A 25,336-nucleotide genomic window follows, 5' to 3' on the forward strand; every position below is an offset into this window, starting at 1 on the left:
AAAAGGAGGCTCAGGGGGGACCTTCTCACTCTCTACAGGGGGGTTGTGGTCAGGTGGGGGTCGGGCTCTGCTCCCAGGTAACAAGTGACAGGCTGACAGTAAATGGCCTCAAGTTGTGCCAGGGGAGGTTTAGACTGGGTATTAAGGAAAATTTCTTCACTGGAAGGGTGGTCAGGCTTTGGAACAGGCTGCCCAGGGAAGTGGTAGAGTCACCACCACCCTGAAAGTGTTCAGAAAATGTGTGGATGTGGCACTTGTGGACGTGGCTTAGTGGTGAACACTGGTGGTGATGCTGGACTGACAGTTGGACTTGATGATCTTTTCCAACCTGAATGCTTTTATGATTTTTCTTTGCAGTTGTTTTCTCCATATCAGTGATTCTCAGGTTGGCAGTAGCAGCTTTGTATTGCACCTTTGTGCTTATCTTCCTCCTGGGGATCTGCCTTGAGCTCTGATGAATTACAGAGCTCAGTAATTGCTTTATAAATGCTTTGGATGTTACTGGCACCGATCTGAAGTTTTTGCAGCTCCTTTTAAAGAAACTGTGGCCTGTTGGGAGGTGATTTCTGTTGAAGAAAGACTTGCTGAGAATGAGTTAACGAAAGGTTCAGTGATTTATTTTTTTTTTTAAGAGAGGAAGTAAGTGAAAACCTTCCAGGGCCAGTCTGCAATCTCCCTGAGGAAGAAGCTTCAGGGATGCACTGTGTCCATGCAGGCTCTGGATAAGCCTGGTCTAATGACTGGCTCTCCCAGCTGAGTCATACACACGTGATGGGATAGAGCAAAGGCAGGAGTCCTGTGGCTGCTTTGTTCTGGTGCCTCATCTCATCTGTGTTTGCAACCTCAGCCACAGCACAGGGGCACAGAACTGGAGTGATTTGCCTGATGCTGAGGTGCCAGTCTGGTGGTTTTGCCCTAATCCCATTGGTGTCTCCAGTGCTTACAGCCATGCAGACATCCTGCAGGCCTGTGGTCAGGAAAATTCTCCTGGCTTTGGTTTTACTGGGGCCACAGCTGTGTGTACCACCTGGCAACACAGTGCTCTCTGAATGCCCTTCCCCTGTCCACAGGGACCAGCAGGGATTCCCTTCCCTGACTGCCTCTGGCTTAGCCATCAAGGACAGTCTTTAAGACTGAATAATGTTAAATTATGCATGCCAATTTACATTCACACATTTTCTCATTGTATTTATAATATATAACAAACATGTTTATGTGGTGTCTCTCCTCCATTACCACAGGGTCTCAAAGCACTGTGGAACCTCTAAAAGCATGCTCCTACATACATATTCCTCCTCTGTCTTTATGGCATCTGAGGGTGTCCTGAGTCCTTAAAATAGTAACGACAGTAGCTTTGTTCATTCTGTCTTAGTTCTGTCTGTAGCAAAAATAGCACAGCTAATTTGTAGTCTCTGTTTGTAGTCTGTATGTGTGAGAATGAGGGGTGTGTGTAAAGCCTTCATGACTGCACACCCTCCAGCAGCTGCTGCTTCTGACTCTTTCTTCTATTCCGCCTGGACTTGATATCAAGAACTTGCACCACATCCTGATTCTAACCTCTGGATGTGGATTTTATGTCACTTAATGTGGTGATAAGAGTATGTGCATGTGGATGCCTGCACGGGGCAACGAGGGAGAGCTAAATTAAGCTGCATGTGCCAAATGCATCATTCTATTGAGTCTTGTAATAGGAGCCCTGGCTAAAAACCTAATGGTGTAAGGCTTATCAGATCCATCTTTCTGCCTTTTGTCTTCTGTAAGCTTTAGAGCCTGTTGGCTGACAGAAGGGTAGATATCTCAGAGATTTTAAGTCCCTGCAAGATTTGTGGAATTATGCAGCTGAGTGGAAAAAGACCCAAAGTAGAGAGAGGTAACTAGGTGGGATCAACTGGTGTTAGGCATCAGAAAAACAGGGAGGAAAAGCTGATGTGCAGGAAGCAGGGTGTGTTGGCCCCACTGCTGGTAAAACAGCATCTCTCCTAAGCTGTTCTGCTGGATAGAGCTCTAACCTGCACCCCCTGCTCTTGACAAATGTGAGAAAATGCCTTTCACCAGCATGGGGGGTGTGTGAAAACCCTATAGCACCTTCTCCAGCAACACGTGGATTTACCTACTGTGCCAGGTACGTCTGGAGCCCCCTTACTCCTCATGTGTTGAGACAAAGGGACAGTGCAGCCTGCTCAGTGCAGCAAGGTCAGACCAGAAAATTGGGCTACCCTGGGCTCTTATTGCCAGGGAATAACAGCCTGTGCTAGGGAGGGAATGCAGTTTCTCACCCGAAAGGCACAAGCAGATGCCCTGTGTGCCTCTTGGCACTGTGCTGGAAGCAAGGAGGAACAAGGTGTGTCTGACTCCTCTGCTTCAAGCAGTAGTTGTGCCTTGATCCAAGCTCCATAACCAACGTGTTGTGTGGGTGTAGGGAGAGCTCAGACCTGGATCAGAGCCACGAGCACAGGTACAGCACGTTGGCAGACTCCTTAGGGATTTCTCTTCCAAGAACTGAGCTGATCTTCCCTATGGAACCCAAGGGGTTTGAGCCTAGGAATTAGACATCCATCAGTGCATGACAGTGTGCCACAGATCCTAGACAACCATACTCCAGTGGTGACTGGGTCACTTCTTGGTGCTGCACCAGTTCCTGCAGAGGACATGGGATGCAGTCATATTAGCACACTGCCTCTGCAGCATGCTGTGTGAGACAGGGAATAAATCTCTCCATTGTTTCAGCTCTCTGTGGCCCTGCTAAGAAAGGGAGCCAGGACAGCGGGCTGTCTTTCTGAGGATTTCACAGACATCATCTCACTTCATCTGCGCTGAAGAATTAAGAACATGTAATTGTAGACCACGCTGATCTCTCTCATCACGTGGGAGTGGCTTTGTTGTTGGCTGTCTCTTGAGAGAGCCCCTGAAATTATTTTTGAACTGCTTCCTCTCCCCGTGCTGGAATATCCAAGTTGAGAGGAGAAAGGAGAGAAGCACAGCTGGAAATGCCACCACATGCATATCTGTGTTTACAGATTGGATGACTTCTCACTAGTCTGGCTGGAAGACATGCAATTGTATAGACACTGATGTGCCATCACACCAGAGAGAAGGTAGTAATTAATCACCATGGCTCACAGAGCAGCAACTTGGGAACTGGCTGTACAGCAAATGCTGGCAGTTCCAGGGGATTTAAACAGCAGCAGTGGGTGAAAAGATGCCTTGGCACCCCAGGATTGAGGGAACAGGCTTACTGCTTCCATGGAGAGCAGCAGACAGCCTTGTTTCCCCTGCAAATGTGATGCCTTTTTGGTCACAACCCTGCAGGAGTCACTGGGAGCGTAACTGAGTGGGTCAGATCTGTTACACAGACCCAGTTACTCTGGAATCAAGCGAATAGCCAAGGAAAACTACATTAGACAAATAGTTCGTGACATGGCAGAGCTAGAAAAGGATCCGACCCAAAGGTCTTGTTGGCAATCCCCTGCAGGCTCTTACTCACCCCTGCTTTTGCTGAGATGAGACATTTGTTTCAGACATTTATATATTGTTTCTTTCCTTACTATGTGGTTTATTTTGCAGAGTACAAATTTCCCAGTGCTCAGTCCTTGGCTGACCCCACTTTGCAGTGGATGAGCATCCCATCATCTTTAACCACATTGTCCCAGGTGGGAGCATGAGGCCAAGGCCAGCCTTCATCCTCCATAGGACTGTGGTCATCCTCATCTCTGTGCTCGTTAGAGAGAGGCAGATGCCATCAGAGGCAGTGAGGTCTGGGTGGGCTGAACTACCTGTGGGATCACCCTCCCCCCATAGACAGAACGGGGCCAGTGGGGTCTCAGCTGTGTCTTGATGCTTCTGCCCAAGTGAGTTTTCCTGGAGATGCTTTGCTATTTTAGGTGGTTCAGGGGATTAAAGCTGATGCTGCTGTTAGCTCTGTCCAACCTGTGAAGGACCGGGCCAGCTGCCAGCCCTCCTGGTGACACTCCTGGCCCTGTTCTCTGCCATTTGGCATTGACAGGACCAAGACATCCTGTGTATGTTCTTGCTGCCTCTTGTAAGAAGAACATGTACACTCTGCTGTCCACTTTTGGGAAAGATGCCCAGGCTGAGCTTGTCAGACCAGGGTGAATGTCTGTGAGAGGAGATTTGGCTTTTGCTTCTGAGCAAGTGATTTCATATACAAGGGTGCTGAGGCACTACAACAGCCAGAGCACGTCTGAAAATATGTATGTTTTCTTTGGGACTGGGTGTTTGAAGAGGTTGACTCTGACTTCTCCATGTGCTGTCTAAGATCCCCGAGTCAGAAACAGCTGAGGAGAGAGAAGGGGTGGTGCTGAGACCCGCCCACACCTCTGCACTCCAGCTCTGCTCTCCCTTCCGTAGAGGTTGGAGGACATGCCAGTACATTCTTAGGTTTTTTTGCCATCTCTCTTCCCCAGCCTTCCCCTCCTGACCCAAGTAAAGCCTCTGTTCCCGGGATAGCAGGTGTGGGAGCATCCCAGGTGCAGCAGGGATGTTTGTGGTCCTGACATTAGCAGTAGGTTGTGCTGCCTTGTGGCCTTTGTGTGGCAGGAGCTTTGTCAGTGTCCTTGGAGTCAGCTTTGTCCCCTGGCTGGGCTGGACAAGCCCAGGAGGCATTAACAGCACTGCAGTGATGTTCACTGAAATGTTTCCTTCTCTGCTGCTATTTCTGAGCTCCCCAGCAAAAAAAACTGAAAGAAAAGCAACTCTAATGTGTGTGGGGGAGTGTGACTGGCCCCACAGCAGGAGAGCATGAGTGAAGGCTACATTAGAGGTTTCTGGTGTGTGGTTGGTGATGTAGATGTCGTGTCTCCATTCCTGCAGCTTGAGGCTGTGGGGAGAGGTCCCTCTCCCCTTGGGCACCTGCCCCTCTGCTTGTGCCTCCCTGTCCTCTCCCAGTACTGGCCTGGCAGTCCCAAGGGCAAAGTCACAGAGAGGGGACCATGTGCCACATCATCCATAGATGTGCCACTCCCTTTCCATGCATCTCTTCCTGCAAGGGGGAACCACTCTGTTCCTACTTCCCAAAACAAGGCAGCACCACAGGTTAAAAGGCCATCTGATAAACCAAGGTAGGGACTGGGAGAGGCAGCAGTCCTGGTGTGAGGACACTGAAGTTCTCGAGGAGGGCCCCAAGGGTGGAGTTTCTGGCTGGGGGCTGTCGTGTGCCACCTCTGAGGCAGAGGCTGCCAGGGGTTGTGGTGCAGCTCCGTTCCAGTGGGCTCATAGAGCTTGTAGCACAGGTCAGAGGAGCCTGTTTTGTTCCAGAGGCTAAAAGTGGAAGGAAAATTAAATTCCTCCAGTGAGAGGCTGAGAAAATGAAGAATGACACACACAGAAATCTTTTGTGTGCAGCTACAAAAATTACCTGCTGCTGTTTAATGATTATCATGGCAAGGATCGGGGAGAAGGCATGAGGTGGAATTTGGGAGCATAAACCAACTATTTCCCTTCCCAGGGATTCTGGGTTGGCTGGAAAGCACTGTCCTGTCCAGTGTGCTCACTGTGGGTTACTTGATGTGGGAAAGAGGGACACAGGAACACCTCTCTTCAAGGTGACACTGCTCTCACCATAGGCTGGTGGGAATCCTTCCTGAAGGATTCTGTGTTTTTGAGGAGACACTGGATAAGGAGACCTCATTGAGCTGAGGGTAAATAGAATTATCTAGGAGGGAGTTAAGGGGCACTATCAGCTTGTTACTGTCCTCCTTAGGTTGTGGGAGGATATTGGGCTAGCTGGAGTCTGGAGCAGTTCATAGGGAGCCCAGTGCAGAAACATCTACCTCCTGGAGCTGGCCTGGAGCAGACTGATGGTTTGAACCCCCGGGGGCAGAAGAGCCTGAACAGCACTGTCCTCCTTTCTACTCTCAGCCATGCCATCCTGCACAGAGACACCACCACAGGCAGGGTTGTCACCTCCAGGCTCCCTTAGATGCCAGCACAGCCCGGGGGCAGAGCAGGAGCGCTGCCTCGGGGCGGTCCCCATCCCCTCGCTCATCCCGGTTATCTGCGGGCTGAGGCTGTGCATCCTCGCTGACGTCAGCGCATCAGCCAGGAATCCCCTGCACGAAGCCGCAGTGGCTTCGCCCCCGTTTCCATGGCACGCATCGTTCGGGAGCCCCCAGCGCTCGGATGCAGGCACATCATTTCAGCTGGCTTGCGGCAGCGCCTCTGGGAACCCCCGCCCGGGAAACGGGACCGCGCTCAGCGCATCCCCAAACCTCCGGAGCCGGTCACGTTCCGGCCGAGATTCCGGAATAAACAGCCCTTGCTGAGTGCGGCGGGATGTTTAACGAGAGGCTGCTCAGCCCCCCCTGTGCCCCCACCTCCCAGAATCGCTCGGCTCTCCAGCCAGCGAGGGGAGAGGCAGCGAGGCGGCGTAATTTGTATTCCAGCTCTGCTGCTGCTCCTGGTGCTTCCAAGAAGCAAGTAAAAATAGCACTCTGTCATTTTGTAAATAACAGCTATCTCCTCACAGGCCCAGGGAGTCATGAGCACTTAAAGAGGGGATTGCAGGAAGGGGGGGTGTGTCTGCCTTGAGCCAGGGCCTGAAAGATGGGGAATTGGAGGGGGGCACAGGGGAGGGCAAGAGTAGATGGAGTCCCTGAAGCACCTCAGCAGCAGCTGCTACTGCTTTACACCTTCTGCACACCCGGGGAAGCAACAGACCCTGCTGGTGTTGGAGCTGGGGGTCCAGATCTGGCCCCTCCACCCTGGGCTGGGAGGGACCATTGTGGTGTACACGAGCAGCCAGGCCTGGGGTAACAGATTCTTGGAGGAGAGGGGTAGCTTTTAAAGAGCAGGCAGGTGTAGGAAGTGCCATGGTAACACTGTGGGAAGGGATGGTTTGTTTTGCATTTGCATTGCAGATCTGCCCAGCTGTGGGGGATTTCTCCAGGCAGGAGCAAGGCAGCGTGGCCGGGCAGGCAGAGAGCGAGTTCTGTGCCTTGGGGGAGAAGGGGCAGCTTTGGGTGACCTGCAGCACCTTGTTGCTGCTCACACACTTGCTCCAGATGGTTTTAGAAACGTGATTGTGCTGAGGGTTGGGAATAAGCTGAGCCAATAAATGGGAAAAGCTCCCAGACCAGGGAACCAGCCTCAAACAAATGGCTTGGGAACGTGGCATGGCACTAGTGTCTCTAAATTCTGCCCGTGTACAAGTGTTGAACCTGAAAATTTCTTGCTCTTCTAGTTTCATGTTGGCTCCAGGGTCTTTTTTTGCTTTCCTGGTCCCCAGCAGGACCTGGGGCACAGTGAGGCTCAGCAGGGTGGCTGGAAGGGGTTTGTGCAGCCCACCAAGAGTAACACTGAACCCTCTTTAGGGCAGTGTTGTGCCATTACTTAGGGCAGCCAGGGCTGGTCCATGCCCTTCTCCAGCTTCCTGCCTGAACCAAGTCTGTCCTTTTTTGTTTATGAACAGGACCAGCAGCATCTTCCTGCCACCCCAGCAGGCTTGAAGGCTTAACTTGTGCATCCAAAACCCTTTGAATTACAGGGAAGAATGATGCTAGGAAAGGAAAAGTGTAATTTAACATTCTGCAACAGATCTAATGAAAGCACCTAACCCTGTGTACAGTCCTTAATTATTAAATCTTTGGTGAGGACTGGGCAAAACAGCCAAGCAGCAGGGTGAGCTTGTCTGTGGATTGAGGAGCAGATAAGGATTTCCTTGCCATGTCTCGAAGAAGAGGCAGGAGATGATCTCTCAGCTTTCTGTTGCTGCAGAAGTAGGCAGTTTCTTCTCTTCACCCAGGCTTTGGGTGGGTAGCTGTAAGGGCAGGGAGAAGGGAGGCTGGGTGAGCAGCTCCTGATTGCTCTGGAGGAGAAGGTCTCGCAGTCACAGAGCCAGTGAGCTCTGGCAGAGCTGCAAGCAGTGCAGTTGCTCTTGGGCTACAGGATCATGAAGGAAGTGAGTCTCTGAGGCTGGAGCTCGCTCTGTTCTGCTGGTGTTTTACTTATCTCTGGATTTCCCAGCTCTGCTGAAATCCCTGCTTGCGTGGCAATGATTTAATTTCAGAAATCCCTCCGGCTCCCAGCCAAATCCTGCCCTTAGGAGCACACATTAACAGGGAAAGTTCAGTCTGGCTTTTGCCATGAAAGGTGCAGGAAGCTTGTTTTCCTGTGTGCTGAGGGACATCAGTAAGCCAGTGGTGAAGCCCCAGCTTGTCCCTGCACCAGGCACTGCATGGCCTGGCCTGGGGAATACATCTGCAGCCTGGAAATGGAAGATCCTCTTCAGCTCTGGGCCATAATTGAGTATTAATATTAATTATTAATTTTAATAAGATAATGCCATTATTTTTGATTGGATTTGCCAGTAGATTGAAGGGAACAGGAAGGGGTCCCTGGAGCTCTGTGACAGATTGTTTACAGCTTGATAAGGACATAAAGGCTCACGTAAAGATTGCAGGGTCATACCAAAATGCGTCCAAAACTCGTTCTGCCTTTTGTCTTCTCATGACTTACTGAATCCCTTCCCTTGTGCTTGAACCCACCAGAGCACATTGGGAAGCACAGGCCCTTCCATGGACCCCTGTCCCTGAAACATGAACAGGGACACCCTGTTCCCTCTGCACTTCACAGGAACTGTATCCCCTGGCCATGGGTGGCCGTGGATCCTGATCTGAGATCCGTGGCTGAGAGTTTGTGTTTTCTCTAGAACACAATTAACTTTCCCTCACAGCATGTGGTAGCAGAAGGAGCCTTGCATCACTAAGTGTTCTCTGCTGTGTATCTCATTTGGGGACTTGTTTGGAAGGAGGCAGAGAATACCCTGAGTGTTTGCTGCAGAAGTAACTCATTTTGTTTAGACTTCTGGGGGTTTCACAAAGTGTGCTGCATACATATTTCTTTTTAACCTTCTTTTTATCACATCAAGAAAAGATCAAGGGTTACTTATATAGCATAATAATACCAGCCATAGGCTGCATCAGAAGCTTTCCAGCCATAATAACAAAAGACATATATATGTATATTTTAGCCATTAAGGAGAAAAGCCTGCCAGAATGCATTATCTTATGTTGGGATGCAAAATTTTGAAGCACAAAACTAAGCTTCATAGTACTGTAAAATAACTGTCAGGGGACAGAAGGATTTCCATAACTTAATTGAGCAATAGGCCATCCAGGCTACTTGCAAAGCTGCTGCAGTGGCCAAAATTGGGTACTGTGCATAAAACATGAACTCTGCTTTGGGGCTTTAAATTGGTTCTTTCATTAGGAGAACAGCTCTGAGCCAGCTAATGCCATACAATAGCATGATGTATCCCTAAAGTGGTGAGGATTTATGGTAACTGAGTGCTCAACTCAGGGCACCTCATCCATCATTTTTTCAGCACGACCCAGTGGGCAGAGCACAGGGCTGTAAATCTGGCAAATCACTGTGCCTTGATTTCCCTGCAAAACGGGACAGCAGCAGAGATGTCAATCAGGAAACATGCCAAAATCAGCTGAAGCCAGGAAGGAGAGCTGTGTGTGCTGCTCAGCACGTGCTGACGGCCGCCTTCTGCAGAGCGCTCCGGATCATCTCCATCTGAAGGCATGGGATGGAAATGACCCCTGGGTTTTAGCAGCTGGGGCAGGATCTGGGGCTCAGTGTCTTTTTTGGGGCAGTGAGGCTGTTGTTCAGCATCCACGAGGGCAGCACAGCCTGGGGGCAGGGGAGCATGTGATGTGGGCGAGCAGCAGCTTCGCAAGAATGGGGCACTTAGGAGAACAGCAAGCACGGCGGCAGTAAAAGGCAATCAGAATATTGATTCTCTTTACATACAGATAAGCCTGAAGCTGTAACAAACCCAGGCTTTCCTGAGACTGGTGGAACATTGCTAGGCTGTTTATCAGGCTGGGAGACACAAAGGGATTTCGCATTAAAAGGAGTTTCAAAGCACCTCTGTATTGAAAACGTGTGGATCTGCACCACGTTATGGATCGTGCAGCCACATGGATTCTGTAAATACGCAGTGTCTGGCCACGTGGGACATATTCATCCTCAGTGTAAGTGTGGGAAGCAGCAGAGCTGTGCTGGAGATGAATTTGCCCAGTTAGGAGTGATAAAATCAGCTGTTGCTCGGGGCACAGAGGATGGTGCAGAGGGTTCAGCAGAGCAGGAAAAAACACCATGTAACAACCCCCAAACCCTTCCCCGTACAAGAAAATTCAGTTCTTTAATTGCTTTTTTTCCCTTCTCTCTTTTTTTTTTTTTTGTCCCAGACAGTGTAACCGAAGTCAAGACAGACATTTACGTGACAAGTTTCGGCCCTGTCTCGGACACAGACATGGTAGGTGCCTCACGGGGAGGGATGGCTTCTCCTGCAGCCACTGTGGATGTGTCCCACTCTCGTCCCAGGAATATCTGGACAAAAGCAGGATTTTCCTAAATGGCAAAGCTGGTGGTAGCTCAGTGTGAGTGGTAGAGAGGGGTTGTTTCTCAGGCTTTTGGAAACCAATTGATAATACACCCTTGGAGAGTCAATACCTTTGCACTTCTCAGGCACACTGCAAGCTTTAGGGTCTTTTTATTTCCTGCAAGTCCAACCTAATCAAGTGGGGTCTGCCCATGGGACCTGGACATGAACACAGCATGCTCCCCCCGTTACCTGCCTTGACAAGCACCTTTGCTGCAGCCACCTTTCCCTGACCTGTGTGGGTGTGGAGGAAGGAAGGTGCTCCCTGGGAAGAGGAGAGGATGTCAGAATCTGGTCTGGTTTGATGGCAGTGCAGAAGAGAATGATTCACCATCAAACTGTCCTCAGCGCTCGAACCGAAAAGGAGGCAAAAGAGGAAAAAAAGAAAAAGCATGAACTGATTGCAGTATTTTGACATGTTCAGGGGAAATTATTAATGAAAAGGCCTGAGGTCTGAATTTAGGCTTGTATTCCCACAACAGTTTGTCTTCTAATTAAAACAGGACTGTGGAGCATAATTAATAGTGAGGTTTCTCAACAGCGTTCCTTGCAGCTCGTGTTCCACAGGCGCCCAGGCGCGCGGAGAAGAGTTGGCTCGGGATGGTTGCTCCACAGTTCAGGGATGCCACGTGAGGACAGCCCTGCATTCAGGACTGAGAGCCTCCTGCACATCCAGCACCGGAGGTGACCTGGTGCTGACACAGCCCGGGCCAGCAGTGGGCTGTCCTGGCCGTGGAGGGAGCCCGCTTTGGGAGGAGGAGCAGGCTTTGCTCTCACCAGCCAGGCCATGCTGGAGCAGTGTCCTGTGACTCTCATGGAACCTCTGGAGCTGGAAGGGTTTAATTTTCTGTGCTGACATGGCCTGAACTTCTCTTCAGCTGTCCCACGGACAATCCTGTGCTAGCAGGCAGAGGAGCTGGGGGAGAATAAAACCTCTGTGTTTCATGGAAGTACTCATTCAATCCCGCAAACCCCTGTTGCTTTGAGAAGACCACTCCCTCCAGGGTAAGAAGTTAACTTGATGTCAGCCTAGTTGAGACTATTAACCTCATTTGAGTTCTCCCTCCCTCTCTCCCTGCTTTCCTACCACAGCAGAGACCCATAATATATTCAGCAATCGTAGCCCGTGGGGAGTATCTGATAATTACTTCCAAGGTGGAGCATATTTGATTAAGGGAGTGTGTATAATGAACTGTGAAGAAGAAATATGAGGTATTGAAAAGAGGAAGGTATTCTCCGCGATGTGATTTGACAAAATGAATTTAAAATTAGGAAGACAGTTAAGGAATAATAAATTATTTCCCCTTCGCGTGCTTTCGTTCCGTGTATTTTCCAAACGCACAGCGAACGTGCTTCAGCCCGCTGTTCTGCTGCTGAATGCACTCAGAAACGTGAGGGAGAGAAGCGTGGGGAGAGCCTGCTCTTCTGCTGTGGTTCCTTTTATCTCGGGAGCGGGGAAGTCCCTCCTTCCCCCCTGGCATGTGCCCGGTGATCCGCTCCCATCCCTCCCACAGCCATTACTCACTGCCTGCAGAGCGGCTCCGGCGCGTCCCGCTGCAGACAGAGACTGTAATTATGATGATGGAGGAGAGGCAGGTAAAGCTGCTGTGCAGAGGGGAGGAGAGCAGCTGGTTACGGAGCGTGGAGGAGGACGTGTGGACCTTTTCACCGAGCTGCTCCGAGGGACTTCTGATCTCAGCTTTTAGTTCGGTTTGGAAAGCAGAGCCTGACAGGACCTGACACGCGCCTGGATCTTCGGCACTGAGCTCCTGCAGCTTTGCCTCGGTCCCCAGGAAATTATAGAAAGAACAAAAAAAAAAGAGTTCAAGGGAGATTTTTGTTTCATGGATGGACTCTGAAGGCAGACTCACTCTTGATGTTTTCAGCTGTTCCTATAAGTAGGAGAAAAGCATAACATAGAACTAAGTGTGCTCTTTGGAAGGGGTGAATTGGGAATGATGCTTTTAAGGAAAGAAGTATAGAAAAGAGGGGAAGATTCTCAAAATTATTTCTCTTTTCTTCAGGAATGATTCCTTAGCATAGAAGAAGAAAAACAAGGCCTGAAAAGTTGATAAAAATGTTTTGCCTCTTTTTTTTGCTGTTTTTTAACAGGAACAGGAGTTTTGAATAGGAGAGAGCTTCTCCGGATAAGGACTTTTCCCAAACCTCCTGGGACATGGGCTCATTTCTTTGGTTTTATCCATTTACTGAGCTTAAAACCACAAAGATCACTTTCATGAAGGGGCAGAATATCTAGTACATGGCAGAGCCTGTAGGAATGTAGAATCTTCTCTTCCCTTTCCCCAGCCAGGCTCCAGAAGGTTCATATTTGAACAGGAGTGGCTCCATGGCCAGGGAGCAGGGATGAACTTGTTTACTGAGATGCTTTCATTCTGCTGCCATCTGCCACAAAAACCTGTAGGAATTTCTCTGTCCTATAGGAAGCTGATGCACAGCAGTTTTTAAATGCTGCTGAGAAGTGCTGCAGGAAAGAAATCACTCACAATGATAAGTTTAGTTGGTCCTGCGGCCTCCAGGAACACGTAAATAAAGACTATGAGTCTGCAACAGCAGGGGAAGAAGATTTGGGACTGTTCTTCTTTCTGAAGCCCCCTTCTCTCTCTGAAAGCCTCGTGGCTCTGAAAGCCCTCATCAGCCAGAGGTGTGTGCTGTAGAGGTGAGCAGTGGTGCAGCCCATGCTGGTGGGCTGAAGACATGAACCTCAAGTGACATGAACCCTCAAAGGACACGGGGACCACTGGGTGCACTGATTTGATTTTGCTTTGGGGTGGCCATGGAGCCACAGTGACTTTGCTGCTTTGATCGAGTGGTTTCTGAGGCTGCAGGCACCGAGCAAGAAGCTGCAGTACTCCAAAGAGATGACTTCTAATTGCCCCAGCTGGAATTTGGCCTAGGAAATGTGTTTCTACACTAACTGAAAGAAGGAAAAAAAAAAGGGGGGGGGGAAGGAAAAAATATGAAAAAGAAGACAAAAGAAAGTCATAGGATCTTGTAATGCAAGTTTGTGAAGTCCTTGATTCAATACTTTTCTAGAGGTGGCCTGGGGAACAAAATAACATTAAGTCAGTGTCATGGAAGTCGATTTCATTATATTTTTTTATGAGCAGGGATACAATTGCCAGCATCCTGGCCAAATTCCATCTGCAGGATCTTTAGTTTTGCTTTTTAAAACGCCCACGTAGCTGCACACAATGCACTCCCTCCCTGAAGCATCTGGGTAAAGGTGATGGTGCAGGAGGGCTACCCCAGAACTGGCTGTTGTGATCTGTGTTGCAGCTTGTCTGCAGTGGTCAGAAACGTTGGAATGCACATTTTGACGTCACAGGTGAGTCATTATACAAAATGTGGTAAATGCCATCTATCCTCCACTGCAGTTAATTCCTGCTTCTTGTCGCACCACACTTCACATCACCCAAGGTGTGCCAAAATGCAGTCTGCTCCCTGACTGAAGATGCTTCCTGAATCCCCTTGTTTGCAACGAAGAGCTGAGCTGACTCACTTTTCTCTCCTCTCCCCACGAAGGAATACACCATTGATGTCTTTTTCCGGCAATCCTGGAGAGATGAAAGGCTGAAGTTTGATGGTCCCATGAAAATACTTCCCCTGAACAACCTGCTGGCCAGCAAGATCTGGACTCCTGACACCTTCTTCCACAACGGGAAGAAATCTGTTGCCCACAACATGACAACACCCAACAAGCTGCTGCGCCTGGTGGACAACGGCACCCTCCTGTACACCATGAGGTAGGTTTGTGTCTCCTGGCCAGGGTATTCCAGGTCCCTGCACACATCCAGGCCAGAATGGGACCTCAGGGGTGCATGACAGCAGGATTTATGCAGACTTTCACTAACTCTGTTAGCCCACTGGAGCCTTACACTGCTGCTTTCCCTGCTACCCTTGTTTCCTACCAATGTATCATCTCTGATCCTCCACTTCTGCACATTTTTACAGGTAGCTTTTTCCTCATCATTCATGTTGATATTTTTTTCTTTTATGTGATGAGGTAGAAGTGTTGGGATCTATAATTTGTGAGGTTGATGCTCTAGCTGATATAATTTTGTTCCTGACCTGTGATGGGTTATGAATCAGGTATCCAGTGCTGCTAGGGAACAATAGGATGGGAGGATTTATTATTCTCCAGCAGCTTAAGAAGAGACCTAAATTTGTTCAGCATGTTACAGCAGAGCCATTTCAAACATCTAATGAGACTGAGCTTGCTTGTGAGAACGATGGGGTTGTTTTGTTCCTTCTTTGTGGAATCAGAAGTCTGGATCTGGGTGATCAATGCACATCATTAGGAAAAAAAACCCCAAACAACAGCTTCTTAAAAACTGTGCTTTGGAGAAGCCGGGTTCTAGGGGCCATCTGAAGTTCTAGGTTTAACCCAGCCTATGTTACCCCCTCCTGGGATGTCAGGGAGAGCCCTGAACAAGAGGCAGCACCTCTTGGGTTGCCCAGCACCAGCCTGGGCAACCTCCCTGTGAGCTCCAGCAACTGGGACCTTCCTCTGAAAGCACCAGTGGCTGCTGGGAAACTGTGCCTGAGCAGTCCTGTCCGGGTATCTCAAGAGCAGCCCTGGTACATAACATTTTTCATTAAGCTACAACAGTTTGAGAGCAGGAAGAGAAATGCCTTTGGGTTAATGGTATGTTCATTCCAGAACTATTCAGATATTTCTGTACACTTGTAAGCTGTTCACCCACGTCAATAATGTTTGCCCCCCGAGGTTGATGTACTAATTTGCCTTCTGAGGTAAACGGGCTTATAAATGAAACAACAAGTTACTCATAAATGCACACAAAAGGTATTGAGTAGATTTTGGAAAGGTGTAAATCTTTGTTTAAAAAATTTGTTCTCTCTGTCTCCATCTTCAAGCCAATCCTAACTTGTAACAGGCTTCATTGTGGATTCTGTGTGCTGAGATGATGCACTTTCACCTCTGTTTTTGAGGACCAGGCAGAATTTCATCTCTTCATAGTCGAACTGGCTGTGAATCTATGTGGTGTCAGCAAGTTTTACAGCCTGCATTGATAAACAATGCTCTGCTTTTGTGCAGCAGTTCTCTAATATGAGCTAATCCTGCCAGTGCCCTGGGGGTTTAGGTCTCCACACATCAGTGATCTCACATTAAGGCAGATGGGGTAAATGAAGGGAGAAGCCCAACTTGACTCAAGGGCTCGATTCTGCTCCCAGCTCTCTGACCTGCATGTAGACAACTTAACACTCCCCCTGTTCGTATCATTATCTGACTGTGAAGTATTATAGGAGCTGCTGGCATAAATAGCAAAAAAAAAAAAAAAGGACTCAATTTCAGAGCTTTTATATCCTTTCACTTCTTCTTTATTCAGCAAACAACCATTAGCTGCAGCAAGTTTTGTGTGACTAAGAAAGTATTGGATTTATGTTTCCGTTTAGGGCTGGGCAGGTGCCAGGATGGCAGCATCATGAGACTCTTGGGAATGAGCTTCTGGAAGAAAACAGAGCCATGGGGTTTTTTAAAATAAAATCGAAACATCCTTCATTTTAACTGTATCCTGAAGAACTGGGGGATGAAGGACCTCCTTTTGGGTATGCTCCTGCCCACCTTAGATATACTTTTAAGGCTTTGTAAGAGGTGAGATACTCAGAAAGGAAGATGCAAGGGCACAGACTGCATGGGCCAGGACCATGCCTCGGGCTCAGAGACCAAATCCTGTCTGGCTTTGCCACTCCTAGGCACTCACACCTTGATTCCTCTGTAAAATCATGACAAGGGTATCACCTTCCCTTTTTAAGTGCTTTGAAACCTCCCTCCAGGCCAGGGTTGGAGGGAGGCTCGTGTTTTATGCCCAAGTGTCACATTTACTGTCCTCCCCCATACCCAGGGGCAGGCATGTGTGTCCCTCTCAAAGGAAAGAGCAGGACCACAAAGCCAATCTCAGCCTCACACAGCTGACATCCAGCATGGATAGGCAAATCCCAGAGGTACAGTCTGTCCTGATGACTATGGAGCAAGTCTGGACTTTCACCAGGTTTCCACTGGCCTGGCAGGAGTGCCCAGGTGTTCCCTTGCAGGCTCAGTCTAGACTGGTACCTTGCCATGCAGTTTGACTCCTGAGAACATCCTGCTCCTTTACCTTGTACCAGCCAATATCCTTGAGGCATCAGTTCTGCTGATGTGCAATTAGAGGCATGTCTCCTGCCATTTATCCTGCTGTGAAAGCCAACTTCTCTTAGTCAAGGCTTGCAGTTATAGATGAAGTTGCTCTGGTGGAACAACAACTCTGTCACACACATCCAGCAAAATTACACCTGTGTGACAATATTTATAGCTCCTGGAGAGAGCCTCTTTATCACTGACCTGAGCTTCAAGGAGTCACACACCAGCTGTAGCCGAGCTCCCAGAGATCTCCTTTAGTCATGGCACAGTCTCCTCAGGGATTGGTGCAACATCACATCTGACCACAGGCAGGCCTTGGCACCTGGGTGACAGTGTGGCCTGTGTGGCCACAGTGCAGAACTGCATTTCTCTATTCCCCAGGGTTACTGATCCCTCTGCACCTTCCCTGCCACTCCAGCTGCCTTAGAGGGCACGGGGAACACAGTTTTATTACGTAGCCCTGCCTCTGCTCTTTTTTGTGGAGCTCCTACAAGATCCAAGTAGTTCACAAAAGCTGGGGTCTCAAAGCTCTGGTGTCAGACCTGAGCACAACAAACTGGGAATTGTGCATGGATTTACATAAGGTAGAGACAAAAGCTGAGCTGCTGCAGCAGTCTCTGGATGTACTCTCTGGTTTGAACTCTGTGGGGCACGTAGATAATGTTCTGGTTTTTCCTGGCCTTGAAGCATATGAAAATAGTGAAAGTTTAATGCTGTGCTGATGGGATTCAGCTTTGTGAATCCGGGCTTTAAAAAAAGCTCTCCTGCTCTTAACAAGGACTGTCAGAATGGCATGTTGAGGCTTTGTGGTTATTGTCAGAGTGGTTCCCAGACAATACGTGCTCAAGTTAGGCACTTAGAGGATGTTTTCTTTACCTGTCAGGCTGACAGTCAGCTGCATGTCCAAAGACTTTGCCTTGAGAGCCTGTGTTGCTGAAGAAAACAGAAGTCCTTGGTGGCAGTGCATGAGCACTGAGGAAGGAGGGTCGGGGAACCCTGGGGTGAGTCAGAGGCAAAACAGGAGGGAAAGAACATCTGCAGACACACAGGGGCTGTTGAACCCCACGTAACAAGTCCTCTGCCTATTATAATATGTTCAGGGGGTTGAGCTGCCCATGCTGCTTCTTGAAGGCACAGAGCTTTCCAGGGTCTCCTTCAGCAAAGGCTTTGGGGTGGCTTTACTGCCTGTGTTTTTTTAATGCCCAGACAACCTGTGATTGCCCCAGGCTGGAGGTGGAACACCCTTCCACACAATGGAGGTGCAGCCTCTCTGCAAGAGTAGCAGCTGGGACATCCCAGCACTGTTCTGAGTAGTTTGGACTGGCAGCTATGTGGCTGTGTCCCACATCAGGGCCGATCCCAGACAACAGCACAGACAGATCCAAGCAGACCAGAGGTAGACTGACTGATAAACACACAAGCAGGCAGATAGACTAGATGAGATTTGCTCTTGCTTTTCCCTGCCTTACAGTTTCCAGAGCGGATCCACAGACAGAAATGATCTGTTTTCCAGGCTTGGCTTTGTGCAGGCAGACTTTTATAAGGAAGCTGTCCCAGGAGGGAGAAATCTTCAGAGAACACCTTATCTCACTGCATTTCTGCCATCATGAGCTGAAATCTCCAAGGGCCGGGGGAGGATGCAAAGTGAATTCAGGGCTTTCAGATCCAGCACGCGGATCCTAGAAGCAATTTGGCTTTCAAGCTCAAATCCTGGCAATTAAACCTAACCTAGATTCTCACACAGCCTAAACTGTAAACACTCTTCGGCCTGACTGTGGTTATTAATGAATCTCCTGGAGAAGAAATCAGGACAAAACTCAGGCAGCATCCCTGGCATAAACAAAGTCGGTTCCGCTGTGCAGGGCGCTGTCATGTTTTTGTACCACTCATACACCAGGGGATTATTACATTTGCGTCCCAGAAATTGGACTGAGGTTCTGGCTCATCCTGCAGCACGACGCAGGTAACGACAGGGGCTCTAATGACACATCAAAGGCTTCGCTAAGCTCCCGGTAACCATGAGAACGAAGCTGAAGTGGTTTGTTATCCCGTCAGCCCTGGGAGAGGTGTGTTTAGCCTGATTCACACTCCTTGCCATTGTGCTGCGCAGTTCAAAGGACTTCCCGTTACTTTAAAGAGAAAAACATGGTTTCTGTCCTGGATGTTCCACTTTTGGTGCCAATTGTGCCAGCAAAGCGAAGAGAAAACACGAGGAGTTTGGGGTTTTACTTCAAGTTAGTTCTGCATAAGTTGTTGCTGGTTCCTAGGACAGATGAGCCAAAGGATACACCGGCTGGATGATGTGATTGCTGGCAGCCTGGCTATTTTTTACACGCTGTTTAGGCTTTCTAAGGACATTTCAGAGCTCAGATGTCTGGACCTGAATGGGCCATCAGAGCACTGAAGCAAAACCCAGTGGCTATCTGGCCATAAGCTCCCTTGCACCGGGTAAGGGGCACAGATGAGAATTTCTGCAATAAACTCTTTTACCTAAATGCTGCAGAAACAGAGGTAATTGTCTGGGAAGTGAGATCCATTCCTTGCCGTTTGACATTTTGATGTTTCATTAAGCAAAGCATATGGTGCTGAGAAGTCCTTCCCCAGCGACAGGAGGGGGGGGGGGAGCAGAAGGGGATTGTGGGCTCTCTCCACAGCTCACCTAAACACCTCTGCTAATCAAGGCTCTGAAAGATGAGTGTGTGCAGCAAAGAGAGGCTGCAGGAGCAGAGTGGAAGGTGGCCAAGGGATGGGGTGGGCAGGAAGGTGCAGCAGCACACCTGCTCTGGTCATAGGGGGAACATCCCAGGAGTCAGCACACCCCCCACACGTGGGGATAAAGCAAAGGGGGAACACCTGGGAAGGGGGAATGCCTGTGTTGCTTCCCCCCTCAGCAGGGAGGCTGACTCCCTTTGTGTGTTGTCTGTGAACGTGCTGACTTCTGGCTGGCTGAAGTTGCTGAATCAGACTCGTCTCGCTGGAGTGATGTGATTTTTTTTCTTTTTTTTATTTAATTTCAGGAGATTTTAAAACTCCTTCAGCTGTAGGTGGAGAAGTAGCAGATTAGGTTGCTTTTTCGGTGGTTTGTTGGTGGATTTATTGTTTCCTTGTTTACTAGCTCAGCTAATAATACAGGGTTTAGGTTTAAAATGCAATTGGTGCGTTCCCACAAACATATGGAGTCATCCAGCATCCATATAAAGTTGTCTCCTTCCCTTGGCAACACATGTTCTCTTTGGCCGTGGCCTGGAGAGGGCAGGAGGGTATGACCAAGGCCAGCTTGTCCTGCAGTCCATTCAGCCTTATTCATAGTGGCTGTTGGTCACAGCCAAGACTTGCAAACAGTACAGTGGATGGAAGAGACTTTTCTGGTTTTTTAGGGTGAGTTCAGGATCAATCAGAGGGGAAACACCGATCAAAGGAGAGGTCCTTTGAATAAGCCAACATTGGAAACTCCCAGCAAAGAGCCTTTTGACATAATAAAGAAATTAATGATGTCAATGAGAAAAAATAGGAAGATAAAAAGGAAGTGTCTTATGTAAACTGCTGAGGAAGAAAGGGAAAATCCATCCATATTTCCTTGACACAAGTGGCAGTGACAAAATAAGAAGCAAAAAGTTCATTGCAGTTGGAAAGGACACAGAAAGAATTGAATAATAAGCTCTGTGAGGATATGCTTGACAAGCTCACCAACCATGAGGTCCCCCTGTGAGTTTTGAGCTGGCTGAAGAGAACATCACAAAAGATACAGAACAGGAGCAGCAAGGCTGTCGAGTCCCCACCTTGCTGCCAGGTTTTCATAACTGCTTCTTGAAATCCTAATCTTCATCCAGATTGCAAAAGAGAGACATCAGAGCAAATGAACAATTTGTTCGTGGTGGCCTTCGGGTGTCCAGGAGAAAATCATTGCAACAATGTGTTTGTAGGGTTGTCAGAATCGCTGCCAGTCTTTCCATCCACTTCACTGAGTCTTGGTAGAAGCCTAAAGATCAGGTCTTCCTCTCTTTCATGTAAAACAAATGCATTCCATCCAGTGATGAGGGAGAGATCATCAAGTCAGAGAGTGATTTGTTTCCAAGAAATTAGATTGGCCACACAGTGGTTCTTGGCTTGGCTGAGAAAGCCACACTGGAGCCAGACATAATGCAAGCAGGACAGTCATCATCACCTCTTTGTTAGATTATTGGACCCAGTGTCTGTGACATCCCCTGCCTCCCCCCAGCCACACCCATCCTGCTTTGTTTCCCCCACAGGGGTTTTTAGAACAATTTGTCAAGGGTTTGCTTTTGTCCACCGGATTTTATTGTGACAAGTTTTAAAAAACAGTCCTCTTTTGTAGAACCATTTAAGGTTCGTCCACCTGAAAGAAATAACCTTTATTTTTATTTTTTTTTATTCTTTGCTTTTAGCAAATAAAATCCAAAGTCTCTATTTTTTCAGGGTTTATTTAGCATTTGCCTAAGCCTCAGTATTTTCTGTGAAGAATAACTTAGCTGAACATTTTTCTAGGTGAAGGAAAATATCTCAATAGAAGCTTCTTGACCTGAGTTTTCCTCTAACCACCATCAGCCTTAGGTCTGTGCACTTGCCCTTTGCATCCACATGTTGCTGCTGTCATGGTTTGTTTCCTGTTTTGCTGAGCCATCAGAAGTGAGTCCTTTCTTCTACAAATGGTTCCATCAGAGGAGATTGTATTAGACATCTCCTGGGAAGCTGTTTGTTCTCTCTCCCCCTCCTCAGCTGCACACTTTGCAGTACTTCAGGAAGGAACACGAGCTCAGAACTAGGGTTTTTTTTAGAGCCTTTTATAAGGAATCCTTTTATGCCTGGCCCCATATTCTGCAGCACACTGCTTGTATGGCTGTGCCTCCCTCACAGAACTGCTTCCTGACAAGGTATCCCACGGGGGTTTGGTGCATGTGTGAAGCTCACAAGTTGTCCTGCTCAGCCCCAAGCAGCTCCAGGACATGCAGTTCTGCATCTACCTGCAGTGCCACCAGCGAGGGAGGAGCCAGGGAAGTTGGAACTTATCCATGTGGGATGAGTTGCCCCACATGGAAAGGAATGTGTTTACCCTGGTGACTTCATGGGTCTGACTGACTTTGTTCAGCCCAACAGTGCTGTGGCTTTCTGATTGAACAATCTGCCAGCCCTCAGCTCTTTCCAGGCTGCCGTGAAGTACAGGCCTGTTCCATGGAAGCCCTTTCCCTCTGCTTTCCAGCACGGTCCATGAGATGTCCCCTGGCTCCAGGCATTAAGGAGCTCTGTTCACAGTGCATAAGCAAACAGAAGTCCTGGGCTTTGGCAGGTTTTCCAGTCGCACTGAGAGGGTGAAGATGAACTCGGTCAATAGGGTTGAGTCTGTGCAATGGAAAAGGTTTCCAGATCCACGTGCCTGCTGTTCTCTCCCCAGCTTTCTACCCAGAGACCCAGGGGCTGGTGAGCACGTGAGCTGCTGCTGATGGATTCAGGAAGGGCCAGGGGTGTCTCTGACCATGCCCTGTGCTTTGTGTTGCAGGCTCACCATCCACGCCGAGTGCCCCATGCACCTCGAGGACTTCCCCATGGACGTGCACGCCTGCCCACTGAAATTTGGGAGCTGTAAGTACCCTGATAAACCTTCTGCAAGGAGGTGGTTACAGAGCTAAAGAGAAGCCCTTTGTGTGGTTAGTGTTACCCAGTATTCTAGTAACAGTGTTATTAATTATTGATAATGATAATTATCATTAATTAATGACCAAAAATGTTTTCTCGGCATCTCATGGCAGTGATGGGCTGATAGTTCTACTCAATGATCTTTGCCAACCTTACTGGTTCTATGATTCTAAAACTGAGATATGTTTTTCCTTCATCACAAGGTGATCCTGGGGAGACAGATTTGGGAAGATAGCAGTGGTGCCTGCTGCTGGATGTCCTGTCCAGCTTCCCTACATCCCTCCTGCCAGTCTGGGGAGACCCTGAAATACTTGGTTACTCTGGCTCCAGCGGAGCTTACAAACCTCTTCAGTCTGTCAGGCAGGTGGCTCTCCAGTAAAAAGCTTGGAAACTCTGGAAAGCCCAGTCCCAACAGCCAAGGGGTCTGGTTTAGGGAAGATTTGCTGTCTGCTGGTGAGTGGAAAGCTGCTCCCAGCCTCCCAGACTTGCAGCTGCTCAGCTGCTTGAGCTTCCCATACCCTGCCCAGGAACAAGTTTCTTCTTGTCTCCATATATGAGTTAAATTTTATTTGGTTTTGTTCCTAAAAGTGAGTGGGAACCAAACTCCAAGCCACTGGTTCACCATAATGTCAAAATAAATTTCCTAGTCTGGCTGTGCCTGGATTCTTCTCCAGGTCCAACAAACTGAGCACCACTCTCAGTCCATGTTTGCATTAGATGAAAAGAGTTACCCACCTCCAACTACAGAATGAGCCCACACCAGTAACTTCCAGAAAAATCCCAACTTTCTTAAACTGATACTTCCTTCCTGTAGCCATTTGGGAGCTAACTAAGGACAAAGTTGAAAAGCTTGATTGACAGCAGAAGAAATTGTGTTTATCATGTGCATCTGCTCCTCTGCCTCATGACAAACTGTACCCGTGAAACTGGATTATTCAAAACTACTAAAATAAGGCTATTTTGTAGGCAGCACCTAATTAAATGTAGAACTCATTGCCACAAGACATCACTAAGGCCAGTAAAATAGCAAGCCTTAGAGAAGGATGAATTATTAATGTTAATTGACCTTGTGAGGAGGGATATAAAACCTCATACCTCAGGCCTAAACTCTGGGATTATTACAAGACTTGCAGGAAGGCAGATTACTCCACATCTAATTGCTTATAACGTTTCTTGGTGAGGAAAAGAGATTAATGTGTATATTTCTGCTGGAACACCCTTTGGGTTTGTTTTTTTTTTTTTTTTTTACTGATTTGGCCTCTGAATGATGAGAGTCTTGAGACAAGCAGCTCAGAAAGCTGCCCCTGGTTAACATTAATGTGGCTCTTTCTAAAGCACCATCTGCACGGCATCAGAGCTCACCTCTCCTGTGTTGGAGAAGGATTAAACCAGTGTTTTCACTAAAAAGCCATCAACAGCTGGAAGCTGGAAGCTTCGTTTTCGAGAAGCCTAAAGTGGGTTAGGTTTGTAAGTGGAAGGACAATGCTGGTAGCAGACACATGTTATTCAAGGGGCAGCTGAATTTGCCTCACAGGCCACTTCCCACAGATCCCCAGAACCTGAACGGCTCATAAGAGGCCTTCTGTCCCTGTGCCACCACGGCAGCCCCCCAGGGAGGGAAGGCAGAGCATTTGCAGAAGAATTGAGGGCATCAAGCCTTCCAGAGAGCTTCAGCTGCCCACCTGCATCGTTCCTGGGGCCAAGAGCAGTGAAGGTGATGATCACCACGCTCCCGAGAAGATGAACGTACACCACAGAGAACTGTTCCTAAGCCATCACAGGGCATTTGTGCAGCAGCTGTCTGAGACCAGGGTAGCAGAAGATGTTGCTGAAGTCACCAGCTCCACTAAATGCCTGAGAGCTGTCCTTGTTTGGGCTGGATTGGACAGCATTGCAAACAAGGTATTGACAGAACCAAAACTGATACATGGCAAAAGCTGTTCCTCACATCCATGCCACGCCTACGTGACATTGGATACCCTTTTGTCTCCCACAGCCAGATGTGCAGACAACTGAATTTTCTGGATAAAAATTCAGGAATTTTTATAGACATTCTTGAATTTTTAGGGACGACGGCAATGAAGCTGTGGGTAGGTTCCCTTTGCAGGCTGGGAGTGGCACTAAGTGAGCTGTGACTGCTGGAGCAGGAGGTGTTGCCTATCAGGTGAAAGAGCAGAGCTCTTGTGGCAGAGCTGTGCAAAGCTCTGAAGGAGGATGGAGCTCTCCAGAAGCATGTTGAGAGCTGGAAGGAAGGGTTGGAAAAGCAGAATGTTGCACATGGAATGAGAGGTGCCAGCCTGCATCATCAGAAGTGCTTGGGCAGCACACTGGCATGCTGAGAAACATTGGCTGATCATCAAAGCCACTCACCCCACTTTGCACAGCTCCTGGTTAATATTTGACAGGTTTGCCAACACCTACAGTGCAGGGGTAACAGTGGTTGTTTTAAAAAGATCAGAGAAATCTGGTTTTCTCAGGACACAGTCTTCCACAAAGCAGGAGCTGAGACATTTCTGTAGCAGACCTGGCCCATTGCTCGACTTGTCTGCAGTCAAAGAATTCCTTAGCGTCTTAGTAAGAGGAGCTGGTAGTAAAAATTAATTCAAAGCCTGGTTTAGTGAACTATGTTCTTGCTTTAAAAACTGGTGCAGAGTTGCAGGAACTTCCTGCACAGGAATTTTGGGCATTATGGGGAGAAGTAGCTCCTAACAGAGTCTGGAGAGACTCAGTTTCTGGATAACCATAGGACTGGCAAAGCCAAAAGCACGTGGGCATTGTTGAGAGAGGGGCTGGCTATGGGGACAGAGCAGGAGTTTGTTCACAAACACAGGGTCAGGCAGGGAAAAAGCATTTTGGTGGGAGAGAACACCAGCTCCAAAGCTGAGAGAGACTTGCTTCTGAGTCAGGGTAGAGATTTTTAACTTTTTCTCCTCAACCTAAAATTTAACCCCATTTGTGTTTAGCCTTTCTTGCCAGCTGCTGCCAGCATGACATTCCCTGTCCCTGGCATGGCAGGGCTGTGGCTGTCCTGCTGCCCCAGTCTGCTGGCCTGGATGCCTTCCTATCTCATCCCTGCTTGGAGCCAGCCCTTGCAGAGTCAGCACGTCAAGGGGACA

At 48.5% G+C, this 25,336-nt stretch overlaps 1 protein-coding gene across 5 annotated transcripts in view; it reads left to right on the forward strand.

Moving 5' to 3' along the window:
- GABRA3 (gamma-aminobutyric acid type A receptor subunit alpha3) overlaps positions 1–25,336 on the forward strand; it is a 66,534-nt gene that overhangs the window by 28,353 nt on the left and 12,845 nt on the right. For all 5 annotated transcript variants that reach the window (XM_064669603.1, XM_064669599.1, XM_064669600.1 and 2 more), the window contains exons 4-6: positions 10,215–10,282; positions 13,952–14,172; positions 22,084–22,166. In XM_064669603.1, the coding sequence (XP_064525673.1) occupies positions 10,215–10,282; positions 13,952–14,172; positions 22,084–22,166 (372 nt within the window). The remainder of the gene's footprint in view (positions 1–10,214; positions 10,283–13,951; positions 14,173–22,083; positions 22,167–25,336) is intronic.

Source organism: Pseudopipra pipra, chromosome 13, assembly GCF_036250125.1.
Source record: "Pseudopipra pipra isolate bDixPip1 chromosome 13, bDixPip1.hap1, whole genome shotgun sequence".
Classification (NCBI taxonomy): domain Eukaryota; kingdom Metazoa; phylum Chordata; class Aves; order Passeriformes; family Pipridae; genus Pseudopipra; species Pseudopipra pipra.